At 56.5% G+C, this 12,974-nt stretch overlaps 1 protein-coding gene across 5 annotated transcripts in view; it reads left to right on the forward strand.

The window, feature by feature from the left end:
* The window catches only part of LOC132338191 (receptor-type tyrosine-protein phosphatase V-like), a 46,388-nt gene that overhangs the window by 10,312 nt on the left and 23,102 nt on the right, over positions 1 to 12,974 (forward strand). For all 5 annotated transcript variants that reach the window (XR_009489403.1, XM_059867469.1, XM_059867471.1 and 2 more), the window contains 12 exons: positions 1,191 to 1,457; positions 1,983 to 2,249; positions 3,881 to 4,153; positions 4,854 to 5,114; positions 5,864 to 6,136; positions 6,543 to 6,812; positions 7,362 to 7,631; positions 7,774 to 8,046; positions 8,428 to 8,700; positions 9,072 to 9,341; positions 9,805 to 10,077; positions 11,538 to 11,810. Coding sequence is in view for 4 of the 5 variants with exons in the window: in XM_059867469.1 (XP_059723452.1) it covers positions 1,191 to 1,457; positions 1,983 to 2,249; positions 3,881 to 4,153; positions 4,854 to 5,114; positions 5,864 to 6,136; positions 6,543 to 6,812; positions 7,362 to 7,631; positions 7,774 to 8,046; positions 8,428 to 8,700; positions 9,072 to 9,341; positions 9,805 to 10,077; positions 11,538 to 11,810 (3,243 nt within the window). In the remaining variant the exon portion in view is untranslated. The remainder of the gene's footprint in view (positions 1 to 1,190; positions 1,458 to 1,982; positions 2,250 to 3,880; positions 4,154 to 4,853; positions 5,115 to 5,863; positions 6,137 to 6,542; positions 6,813 to 7,361; positions 7,632 to 7,773; positions 8,047 to 8,427; positions 8,701 to 9,071; positions 9,342 to 9,804; positions 10,078 to 11,537; positions 11,811 to 12,974) is intronic.

Here is a 12,974-nt window from a genome sequence, read left to right on the forward strand (position 1 = left end):
GAGGAGATTGGGCAGGGGAAGGGCTGGTGTCAGGCAGCAGTGGCAGAAGCAGAAGCTGGTTGTCACAGAAAGGCAGGTGGCAGGACCCACAGGGCCATCAGGAACAGAGGACCTGTCAGCAAGTGAGCTTCCAGGTGATGATGGCTTCACCTTTATGTGTTGGCCCTGACCAAGCCTCCCTGCTTCATTCAGAGGAACTGCTGAGACTGATCCAAGGGGATGGTGCAGCCCACACAGCCCGTAGGAGGCTGGTGAGTGGTCAGGGAGGTCATGGGGCTGTACCTGGGGAATCCCTGCTGGAGCCCCTCTGCTCTGGAGACAGGCTGAGAGAGCTGGGGTTGTTCAGCCTGGAGAGGAGAAGGCTCCAGGGTGACCTTGAAATGCCTTTTAGTACCTAGAGGGGATTTGAAAATGGAGAGATAGAGTCTATTTACATGGGCAGATGGTGGCAGGACAAGAGGGAAGAGTCTTAAACTGGCAGAGGAGAAGTTTAGATCAGATATTTTAGGAAGAAATTCACCCTTCTCTGTGAAGGGTGGTGAAGCCCTGGCATAGGTTGCCCAGAGAAGTGGGAAACGTCCCTGGAAGTGCCCAAGGCCAGGCTGGACATTGCTTGGAACAACTTGAGCCAGTGGAAGGTGTCTCTGCACAGGCTGCCCCATCCCTGGGAGTGTCCAAGGCCAGGTTGGACAGGGCTGGAGGGCTGGAATAGTGGAAGGGGGGATGAATGAGCTTCAAGGTCCTTTCCAATCCAAACCATTCCACAGTTCTGTGATTCTATGAAATGGATTTTTGGTGCTCTTTGATTGTTGTCAAGGATAGGATGTGGTAGCAGCTGATCACCTCATCCTGATGGATGTTCCCAACATGGTGGGTGCTGTGCAAATCCAGCCAAGGAATCCAGGAGCCTCTGGCAGGTCAAAACAGTGAGGGCAGCCCTCCCAGAACCCACTATTGCACCATTGCCCCAGCCCACTCCTGCTCTGGCTTCAGGCTGATGAGAGGGGTGGGACTGGATGAGCTTTAAGGTCCCTTCCAGCCCAAACCCTTCCAGGGTTCTGTGACTGGGTCCTGTGAAGCTGCCTGGCAGCACCTCCCCAGGCAAAGGCGAGTTCCACCAGCTTGTGAGCAGCTTGCCAGCTCAGGCTGTGGCAGAAGCAGCCATCAGTGTCTGTCCCTGTCCCATGCAGGTCCCTCACCCGTCCGTAACCTGACTCTGAGCAGCAGCAGCTCCTCCTCGCTGCGCGCGGCCTGGGCACACGGGCATGGCCGGAGGGACGGCTACAGCCTGGCACTGTGGCACAGCCATTCCCAGAGCCTGGTGAGGAATGTGTCCCTCCTGCCCAGCACCTCCACCTTCCTCTTCGAGGGGCTCCTGGCGGGCAGTGAGTATGCCCTGAAGGTCAGCACGCTGGCTGGGCCCAGCCAGGCCAGCACCAGTGCCCACCAGTGGACAGGTATGGAGTGATGGGTGCCCAAGGAGGGAGGGGTGCTGGGAAGGGTTTGACAGGAAGGATGCAGCACATGTGCCAGGCTGGCAAGGGGAGGAGGTCTCCAGGCTTGGGATGGGGAGCTTGTGAATGGTGGGGAACAGCTGGAGTGTTTCATGTCTTCACTGTGAGCTGAGTGCCTGGGCCAAGGGGAAAACTTTGCACTTGGGCCTGCCTTGCAGCACCCATGGCTTGGATTTGCCTGTTCCCAGCAGAGAGGGGCAGTCTGGGGATCCTGGATCTCTTTGCTGTGGGAGTGCTGCAGTACCCAGTCTGCCACCCCTCTGCCCTGCAGCCTGAAAGAACATGGCAATGTGGAGGGACCTCCAACTTGTGTGGGAGGAGGCACGGGAGAGACATCCCTCAGTAGATCCCTACCAGACCTTCACCCCCATGCCACAGAGAGCAGCTGTGGGCACAGGGGGAGAGAGGAGGTTCCAGGGACCACCAGCCCCAGTGCTGACCCTTGCTGTGTCCTGCTCTTCCCCTCAGCTCCCTCCATCCCCACCCAGCTGAGGCTCAGCCCAGGTTCCAGCACCACCCTCGTCGCCTCCTGGGCAGGTGCTGCAGGGGCTGCCTGGCTCCACCTGGAGCTCCACAACCTCCTCACCCAAAAGGTCAGCATGAGCCTGTCAGCCAGGAGGGGCCTCAGCAGCTACACCTTCCAGCATCTGCACCCTGGCACTCACTACTGGCTGGGGCTCAGTGCCACAGCTGGGCCCTACACTGCACTGGGACCCAATGCCACTGCCTGGACATGTGAGTATCAGCTTGGGGCCCCAGCTTTCTCCCTGACTCTGGTCCAGCCTCTGAATCCAAAAATCCTTGAGTGCCCAGGGTGATTTTGCTTGGACCTGGCCAAAAGCTGCTCCAGAACCCAGCTCTGGGGCACTGCTATAGTGGGGCCAGTGAATCCCCTGTGCTGGCCTGCTTCTCCCTGGGATGCAGTGGGAGCAGCCTGTGGGCTCTCCCCTAGGATGAGGATGGAAGGGCAGCAGATCCCACTGGTGTTCAGTGCTGCTGGGGCTTGGCTCTCATGTGCCTCAGGGCTGTACAAGGGCAGCAGAAAAAATGGGGCAATGGGGCAGCAGCTGAGCTGGTTTGAACTGGAGGCCTCTGAGAGGGGCTTGTACAAGAGCAAGAAAGACTTTTTACATGGGCAGACAGTGATAGGACAAGGGGTGAATGGTTTTAAACTGAAATAGGAGAATTTAGATTAGATGTTAGGAAGAAATCCTTCCCTGTGAGGGTGGGAAGGCCTTGGCACAGGGTGCCCAGAGAAGCTGTGGCTGCCCCACCCCTGGAAGTGTCCAAGGCCAGGTTGGACAGGGCTGGAGGGCTGGAATAGTGGAAGGGGGGATGAATGAGCTTCAAGGTTCTTTCCAATCCAAACCATTCCACAGTTCTGTGATTCTATGAAATGGATTTTTGGTGCTCTTTGATTGTTGTCAAGGATAGGATGTGGTAGCAGTTGATCACCTCATCCTGGATATTCCCAACATGGTGGGTGCTGTGCAAATCCAGCCAAGGAATCCAGGAGCCTCTGGCAGGTCAAAACAGTGAGGGCAGCCCTCCCAGAACCCACTATTGCACCATTGCCCCAGCCCACTCCTGCTCTGGCCTCAGGCTGATGAGGGCCCTGAAAGAAGGGGACTTTGCTGGTGACACCATGTCCAAAGCCCAGTAAAAAGTTCCAGTTCTGAACTGGCTCTCCCAGATGTTTCCAGGAAAACCAGGAGGGAAATGAAGAGGGCAGAGCAGATTCATTCTGAACACCAAGGTAGCATTGGCCCTCACAGGATGGAGATGCCAAGCTGCAGACTCAGAGCTGCTGTGGCCAGTGACTTGTCCTGGCACTGGCCAAACACTGCTCGTGTATGCTGAGAGGAGCTGGGTGCCACCAGGTGTCAAATCTCCAGCTCTTTCCTCCTCCACCTGCCAGCCTGGGAAGCTGGAGCTTGCTCTGTGCAGATGGGATTTTGGAAGGCCTCCAGAGCTCCAGCTGGTTTCTTTCTGCTCTGGAGTGAGGCTGATCCCTGCTGTTGCTGTCTGCAGCTCTGACCTGCTCCACTGAACAGAATTCCCCCATGCCAGACACATGAGCCAGGGGCGTCTGGCCAGGAGCTTGGTCCAGGCCAGTTCCTGGGAATATCAGCAAGTTCATGGTGGGATGTGAATGGAGTGGAAGGAGACTTTTAGGAATTTCTCAGCAAGGCTGCCAGCTTTGTCTGGACTCTGTTAGTCCAGGAATGCTTGTGCTGGGGAGTGCAGATGGCTCGCTCCAAAAGGATGTCTAAGGCTGGACGTAACCCTGCAGGAATGAGGCTCAGGGATGTGAGGAGTACAGAGTACCCCATAACCCTGACTCACACAATCCTATTCCCTTCCAGACCCCTTGAGTCCTGACAATGTGACCCTGAGCAGTGCAGAGGAGCAGAACTCCTTAGAGGCTCGCTGGAGTGTCCCAGGGGGACACAGGGACTTCTACCTGGTGACACTGCAGGAGGGAGAGGACAGTGCTCCTACGAGGAACATCTCCGTTGGTGGGGACAACGACCACGTCACCTTCCACGGGCTGAGCCCTGGCCAGCAGTACTCTGTCCAGGTGGTGGTGGTGGCAGGGCCCTACAGGGCATCAGCACAGAGCACAGCAGCCTGGACAGGTGAGCAGAAAGCCCATGTGTGGCCCTTGGGGCTGTTCCTGCTGCCTGGAGGGGGCCGGGGGTGAGGCAGGCACAAGGACAGGCCACCTGGGACACCTGGTCTCAAGACTATGTTGTGGGTCAGAGCAGGAAATTCTGCCTCCCCACAGCTCCTGGTGAGGGCGGGCTTAGTGGTCCTGGGCAGGCTCGTCAGCAAGTGTCAGGCACAGATCAAGACCAGATCCTGCTTTGTGCCTTCTGGACTCTGTCTGGCAGGTTGCAGGCAGTTTCCTGCCTTCCCCTCAGCACAGCTGGATGGGTGGGCAGGGAAGCACCACTAGCCTCCCCAGAGGGGGCATCTCCATGTGCTCCCTCTCCTGGGTGACCTGTGGTGCCACAGTTGGTGCTGTCCCAGAGCTGCCACTCTGGGAAGGGACAATTGGAGCTGTACACAGTGTGGGGAGGTACCCACCCGACCCCTGGTGCTGGGGGTCTCCCAGAGCTCTCCTTGCAGCCCCTTCTGCCCTTTGTGGGATGGAGATAACTGCAGTGTCATAGAATCACAGAACTGTTAGGGTTGGAAGGGACCTCTGGAGATCATCTAGTCCAACCCCCTGCTCTAGGGTCACCTAGAGCAATTTGAAAAGCAGAAAATAACTTTTGAAAGCCATCTTCCTGCCTGATGCACTGCCCCATGTCATGTTGTCCTTGTCCCTTGCAGAACCACGAGCACCCTCTGGTGTGAGCCTCTCGAGCCAGGGCAGCCCCCACAGCCTGCTGGCCAGCTGGGAGGAGGCCACAGGCGAGAGCTACCTGCTGCTCCTCAGCCTGGCAGAGCACCCTGTGAAGAACAGCTCCTTGCCCAGGGGTGTCACGAGCTTCACCTACGAGGGCCTGCACCCTGGGACCCTGTACACCTTTGAGGTCAGCACTGTGGCTGGTCCCTACACATCCTCACCCTGCCGCATCTCCAACTGGACATGTGAGTGCCACAGCCCCTGATGTATGGACCAAGTCTTTTGTCCTTGGATGTGTGTGGCAGCCATCTTGACATCTTCAGTGTCATGCTTTTTATAAGCTACAAGAACGTTGAAGTTTAGTGGATGATTGATGATTTGTGATCATGATTTATGTTTTTGTTTGGGTTTTTGCGGGGGGCGGGGGGAAGAAAAGGAGGAGGTTGGTTTTAGGATTAGTTCTGTATTTGTTTTGGGGTGATTGTGGAATGATGATGATTGACTGTTTAGTTTTTAATACTAGGAAATATAGAAGAATCCCTTTCCCTGATGTCATACCTCAGGGCACCTACAGCACACATCTTCCACAGCTTAATCTAATAACTGGGCAAAAAGCTCAGCAGGAGAAGAGGTGGTGCTGGATGTATCTGACCCTGCTGTTTACCAGTCACCAGGCACAAGGGGCAGCTGAGCCCAGTGCCCTTCTCCTCCTTCTCCTCCTTCTCCTCAGCCACCCTCCTGTGGCACTGCTCAGGCTGTCACTGCCCTCAGCCACCCTCTCCACCACCCACCACCTCCTCCAGCACCAGAACATTTTTTTCTCTGCCAGTTTGAGCTGTGCTGTCCCAGTCCCTGCCAGACTGGTGTGTGGGTGTCAGCAGGGGTGGCAGTTGTCCAAGCACCAGGGTGCAGGTTTTCCCAAGGAAGGGACTCCTGCCCCAGCATATTTGGAGCTGCATTTCTGCCAGGTGATTCTAGACCTTTCCTTTTCTAGACCCTTTGCCCCCAGAGCAGCTGACCCTCAGCAATGGGGGCCACAGCACCTCTCTGCAAGCCTTCTGGAGAGCAGTTTCCTCTGGCAGCACTGGCTACACAGGGACCCTCTGGGAAACCAAGTCTCAGGAGCAGGTCAGGAATGTGACTGTGGGGAGTGACTGGACCAATGTCACCTTGGAGAACCTGGTCCCTGGGCGGCAGTACACACTGGAGATGGCTGCTATGGCTGGGCCTTACAGATCCCCTGTGAGATCAGCCACTGACTGGACGTGTGAGTGTGACAGTCCTACCTCATCCTCCTGCAGGTCATAACTGTCACCTACCCCTGAGAGCAGAATGCTCAGAGTGGCTCATGTGTGGGGAGGTGGGGAATCAGAGACAGAGGTGCATAGGCAGACAGAATGGATGGTCAGCTGGAGCCACATTCAGCCATGTTGGAAGTGAAAGGGTCTGCAGTGCAGGAGGAACCCATCACTGAACAGAAAATGTTCCCAAATGTCACCCAGGGGAAGGTGGGGACCCGCTCCCATGTCTGCTGTGGAGCAGGAGCTCTGGCTGCTCTGGGTTTGGTGTGCTGACTCCTGAACTAACCCTAGCAGGCACAGACAGGGGAGGGTGCCCAGGACAACCCCACAGCACAGCCTCCTCTCACTGCCTGGCTGTCTCTCCTCTCTCAGACCCCCTGGCTCCATCCGGCGTGACGCTGACCAACACCCGGCGCCCAATGGGGCTCTCGGCCTTCTGGGACAAGGCTGCAGGTGATGTGGACCAGTTCCACCTCCAGCTCTACAGCAAGAGCCATGCAGCACAGAGGAACACCTCAGTGGGGCCAAACACCCACAATTTCACATTCCTGGGGCTGTCCCCTGGCACTCAGTACTTCCTGAAGGTGACTGTCCTCGCTGGCCCATACAGATCCTCGTCACACTTTGCCACTGAGTGGACATGTGAGTCAGAAGTATTCCCAGTCTCTTGCAGGGATGGGACATCTGACACTGCCTGTAAGACTAGCAGTGACACAGATTTGTCTGGGTGGAGGGAGGGCTCCAGTGAGACCTGCATGCTCCCCGTCCTGGAAGATAGAGCACATGTCATAGGTTAGATGCTGTGTGTTGGGTCCCAAAAGACCCTTTTCCCCAGCTTAGATTTTCCCCAGACAATTAAACCTTCTGCCTAGACCACTGATCTGAAGGCCAGCCAGGGACTGGTGGGAGAGGGATGTGAGAGAGGAAGCACAGAGACCTGTATAGGCTTGCTGCTCCCTGTCTGTGGAGCAGAGCAGCCCACTGGGAGCTGGGTGCTCTCAGCACCTGCCTGCCAGCAGCACCCTGGGGACATGCACAGGCAGCTTGCATGTCCCCCAGGAGAACAGGAGATGCAGTGGTCAGGTGCCCCCCCTTCTCTTTCAGCCCTGTGCAGAGGTGCAGGCTGTGCCTGGCTTCTCCAGGTGGCTCCTCCACCACCTCATAGGTGTCCACGCTCTGCTTTCCCTCCAGATCCCCTGTCCCTGGCTAACGTGAGTGTGCAGCCTGGCCGGGAACCCCAGGAGCTGCACGTGAGCTGGGTGGAGTCCGGAGGTGGCAGAGATCACTTGGTGCAGCTCTCAGTGGCTGAGTCCCTGTCCATCATCAGGAATGTGTCTGTCCCCCGTGGAGTGACCCAGCTGGACCTGGAGGGGCTGGTGCCAGGCTCCCGGTACCGCGTGGAGATCATTTCCCAGGCCGGGCCTCATCGCATCTCCTCTCAGACTGCCATCGGCTACACTGGTAGGACGCAGCTCCCCTGCTCCCACCAGCCTTAGGCACTGTGTGGATGCCCACAGTCCTCCAGCTCCCAGCTCCCTTCCCAAGCTAGAGTCAGTTCTGCCCAGCCCAGGTTTGTCCCAGTGACGCTGTTTCTCTCCCACAGTCCCACTGCCTCCTCGTTCCCTGTCTGCCAGCCCCGTCAGCACGGCCCGGGCTCTGGCTGTGCACTGGGAGGCTGCTCCTGGGCACAGGGATGGATACCTGCTCAGCCTGCTCCAGGAGGGCTCTTCTGCACAGCCAAGGAACCTGGAAGCAGGGAAGGACAGCACCAATGTCACTGTGCCACAGCTGGAAGCAGGAACATGCTACCTTGTGAGGATCTGGGCAGTGGCTGGGCCCTACCGCTCCCTCCCCGAGAACATCACCAGCTGCACAGGTCAGCATCTGACACCAAGGGGTGATGGCATCAGTGTTGGCACCTGGGGGGAGAAGGAGAAGGAGAAGAAGGAGAAGGAGAAGAAGGAGAAGGAGAAGAAGGAGAAGGAGAACGAGAACGAGAACGAGAAGAAGGAGAAGGAGAGGAAGGAGAAGGAGAGGGGAGAGGGAGAGGGAGAGGGAGAGGGAGAGGGAGAGGGAGAGGGAGAGGGAGAGGGACAGGAGGAGAAGGAGAGGAGAAGGAGGGCACCCTGGCTTGGTTTCTGATGAAGCTGACCTGTGGTCACATCCTGCCTCTCTCGGTCTCTGTGTACAAATATGGCTGCATGTTCAGAAGTGGATCCTTTCCTCTCTGACTCATGTGTCTTGTTTTTCCTCACAGTTCCTGCTGCACCTACAAACCTGAGCCTTACCAACCCAGGCAGCTCCTCAGAGCTTTACACATCCTGGAATGAGCCCCCTGGCAGGAGGGATCACTACCATGTTACTCTGTATAGCCTCAGCACCCAGAGCAGGATTCAGGTCCAGACCTTGAGTCCGGATGCCCTGAACATCACCTGGACTCAGCTGGAAGCAGGCAGCAAGTTTGCTGTGCAGGTTACTGCTGTGAAAGGCTCGTTAAAAGCCTCTTCCATCAACGTCACCCAATGGACATGTGAGTCTGGCTGGCTGGGTTGGGCACCCCACTATGAGCCTCCACCTGATCTTTCCAGAGCACCCACCACCACCTTTCCCATCCCAAGCCGTGCACACAGCTTCTGTGATGGTCCCACCTTTCTACTCACTGCTCTCACTCCATCCTGGACACAGAGCCAATCCCCCATCCACCCCAGAGGCTCTGGTTATCTCCCCTGTCACATCCAGCAGCACACCCCAGGGGTGATACTTTCAAAGCCATCTGTCTGCCTGGCCCTTGGTGCCCAAGCTTCTCTCCAGAGGATCTCTGGTCCAGCCTGCCTGGAGGAGCCCTGGGCAGAGCAGCCAGCACTGAGCAGGAGGGCTAACTGTCTCCCTGTTGCTTTGCAGATCCCTTGGCCCCTGTGAACCTCACCCTGAGCAGCCCCTCAGGCTCAGCACTGGTGGTGTCCTGGGCAGTGCTGGGCCGAGGGGCAGAAGGCTTCGTGGTGGATGCCCGTGACACAGCATCTGGCACTCCTGTGGGACACACACTGCTGGGTGGGCATGCCAGGAGCCACATCCTGAGGAGCCTGAGCCCTGGCACCCGCTACAGCGTGGCAGTGAGGGCCACAGCTGGGCCCTTCCACGCCAGCACCCCCAACCTCACCCACTGCACACGTGAGTGTGATGCTCTCCTTGCAGTGTTCTTCACCAGATCTCACCTTCCCAGTTCAGTCAGGGACCATACTGCTGCAGCTGTCCTGCTCTTACCTCTGCCACCCATGCAAGGACTCAGTGCTTGTTCTCTGCTGGATGCAGCATGAGGAGTCTGTGCCTGACCCTGTGCCACACCCTGTCCCTGGTAGCCACCCACAGTCTCAGGTAGCAGCCAGGCAGGAAGCAGCTGCCACAGAGTCCCAGCCAGCCTGTGGCACCCTGCTGCTGGCCCAGCTCCTACAGCACAGACATGGAGCATGTCCTTCTGCTGAGCCCAGCTGTGACTGCTGGCAGTGACCTGGGTTTCCTCCCCAGGCCTGCTGCTGCCCCAGCTCCTGCAGCACAGGCCTGGCACAGACATGGAGCCTCTCCTCATACTGAGCCCAGCTGTGGCTGCTGGCAGTGACCTGTGTTTCCTCCCCAGGCCCGCTGCCCCCGGCCGCCGTGCGCCTGCTGAGCACGGGGCACCCCGACAGGCTGAGCGTGGCCTGGGGGGCCCCAGCTGGGGGCAGGGATGGATACACCCTGAGCCTGTACCAGGCACCCCTGGGCACTGTGGCAGCCACAGCCTCACTTGGGAGGGACACCCACAACTTCACCTTCACGGGGCTGGCCCCGGGTCACGAGTACTCCCTGGAAGCCACTGCCACAGCTGGACAGTACCAGGCAGCAGCACCCAAAATCACTGCCTGGACATGTAAGTACCTGAAGCAGTGTCCTCTGCAGAGGGGTGGGAAATGTCACACCACAGGGCTGTCCTGGGGAGAGTTGGGAGGTTCATGGGGAACTTGGTGGCTTTGGAGATGTGCACACACACACCTCTGCACAGGTGTGACACTCAGCAGTTAGTGCAGGGGCACACTGCTGGCTGCATGGCACTGGCATGTTTAGCTGTAGGCTTGCACAAGGCCATGTTATGAAACAGTAATGCAGCCTCTGGTGTGTTTCAGGGTATCCCCAGGGGCTGCAATGGATCCAGATAGCCCAGCCCTGCTCAGCACAGCCTGTCCCAGTTCCCAGGCAGCTCCCAGCCACAGCCACCTTAGCAAGCATAGGTGATACCAGCTCTAGTGATTATCAGCTCATTTGTGATTTCAGCTCTCAGCTTGCTAAGGGCTTTGGGCAGACGCAGGGAGAGAGAGGAGAAGGCTGTGTGAGGTTCCACAGTGATGGCTTTATTGAATCTTCTGTGAAGGTCTCAGGAACAGCTCTTCTGCCAAACTGGGCAAAAGTAGGGGTTTTATGGGATACAGGGGTTTTAGAAATTGTCCAATAGTAAGGGTTAAAGGAAAGTGACCCATAATCTTACAGAGAGATAAGCCCCTTCTGAAGGCAGAAAAAGGGGCTCTAAGGTTCAGTCATCATCACCAGGCATTTCCTGTCTTGGGCTGCTGAACACCATGGGGGCATTGCAGGCTCTGGGCCGGCTGCAAAGCAGGGCTGCCCAGATGTGCCTGTGCTGGGACATTCCCTGCCTGTGCTGGGACATTCCCTGCCTCTGCTGGGACATTCCCTGCCTGTGCTGACCCATCTCCCTGGGTACAGGAGCACAGATGTGTACAGGGCACCTGTACTGTACCTGTGTACAGGAGGCTCACTGAGTCCTTTCCCACAGGTAGAAACCAGCTTACCATAAAGTTTCATGAAATGAATCAGTGTAGTGCAAGAAACCACTCCACAGTCCTCCCAGGAGAACAGGTCTTTGCTCTGGAGATGGGCTAATCCAGCACTTCTCCCTACCCAGAAAGGTTCTAGGGCTGGTCAGAGAACAGAGGCTGTGTTGTGCTGTACCTGCACAGCAGCTGGGTGAGGGAACACACCTGTGCTCATGGCAGGGTGCAGGTGTTCCCACTGGGCTGTGGGAACGACTGTGACCTGGATGAGGAGGGCTTGGCATGTGAGGGACCAGTCAGGGTGAGCATCATTAAAGGTGAAGTGAGATGGAGAAGAGAAAGATGAGGATGAGGAGGCGTTTGTCAGAGGGGATCCTCCCTGTCCTGCTGCACTATGACCTGTCCTGCTGCTGGGTGTCCTGTCTCTAACACGAGGTATGGTGGCTCCCCAGCTCCTGCAGCACAGGCCTGGCACAGACATGGAGCCTCTCCTCATACTGAGCCCAGCTGTGGCTGCTGGCAGTGACCTGTGTTTCCTCCCCAGGCCCGCTGCCCCCGGCCGCCGTGCGCCTGCTGAGCACGGGGCACCCCGACAGGCTGAGCGTGGCCTGGGGGGCCCCAGCTGGGGGCAGGGATGGATACACCCTGAGCCTGTACCGGGCACCCCTGGGCACTGTGGCAGCCACAGCCTCGCTTGGGAGGGACACCCACAACTTCACCTTCACGGGGCTGGCCCCAGGGAGCAAATACCTGCTGGAGGTGGCATCTGTGGCTGGCTCCTTCAGGGCACCTGCAGGGAATGTCAGCAACTGGACGTGTGAGTACCTTTTGTGAGGAGATGTGTGTGGCTTCTTTGCTTGTTTTTTCTGCCTCTGTCGGGATTGAAGGCACTTGAGATGATAGTTCATGTTCAGACTCAGATGTTTATTGTTTTGTATCAGTGTTACAGCCTCTCAACTGTGAGTTCTGCAGTCTTTCATTAGCGAGGCACAGAAATGGCCAATTATCTCTTGTTACAAGGTCTTTTAGGCTAAACCATCCAATTAAGAAATGGTAGCTAAATTATTTTCCTTTTTAACCCCAAAACTGATTCCTCGAAGCCTGCAGTGTGGACTTTTCTGTCCAATTACAAAATACCACCCAAACCCATGGAGAAGGAGGAAGAAGGTGAAGAACAACCTGTCTCTGCCCTAAAACCTCCATCTTGCTTCATATTTATTTCTATATTTTAAAACCCCAAACCCTAAGTTTTCTACCCTGTGATATTGAACACTTCTAACCAACTACACACCCACAATCCCAGTGCTGTCAATCAATTTTGGAAGCCTTCTCCACAGCCTTAGGTCAAATGCAGTGTTCTCTTGTGGATCTGTGCCTTTCAGCACAGGAAGTTTAAAATTCTCAGCATCCAGGGTTCCAACAGATGTGTGCCTTGCTGGGCAGTCAGGAAGGCTCATGGCCAAGAACGTGGCCCTGCTGACCTTCCCAGCAGAGCCCAAGCAGTGGCAGTGAGCAGGGCTCTGCCCCCTCATCATCAGCTCCAGCAGCCTGGGTGAGGGCAGCTGGAGCTCCAGAGCCAAGCTTCAGGGCAGAGCCAGGGAGGAGGGAGCAGCAGTGGGGGTTCACCTTCCCCTGTCCCCAAGCTGGCTGTGTGTTCCCTCCTCACCCCTCCCCAGATGTCTCACTCCATCGGGGACAGGGCTGTCCCTGCTCAGGCGAGCACAGAGAAGTTTGCTGAAGCTTTGAGCTGCCTCTGGGCTGGTAGGTGGAGCCACTCAGTGGAGGCTAAGGGCACTGTCCATTTAAAAGGTCTTCTAATATATATATAAAAAAATATATTATTTATTTTATCTAGATTTTAATACCTTTTGTGTTTTAATACCTTTTATAGTATAAAAATAAGTTAAAACATTTATAAATAATAACCTTTCAATAAGTTGATAAAAAATAACCATTCAGTAAGTTGAATGTTAATAAGTTT

This window comes from Haemorhous mexicanus, chromosome 25 (genome assembly GCF_027477595.1).
Source record: "Haemorhous mexicanus isolate bHaeMex1 chromosome 25, bHaeMex1.pri, whole genome shotgun sequence".
Lineage (NCBI taxonomy): Eukaryota > Metazoa > Chordata > Aves > Passeriformes > Fringillidae > Haemorhous > Haemorhous mexicanus.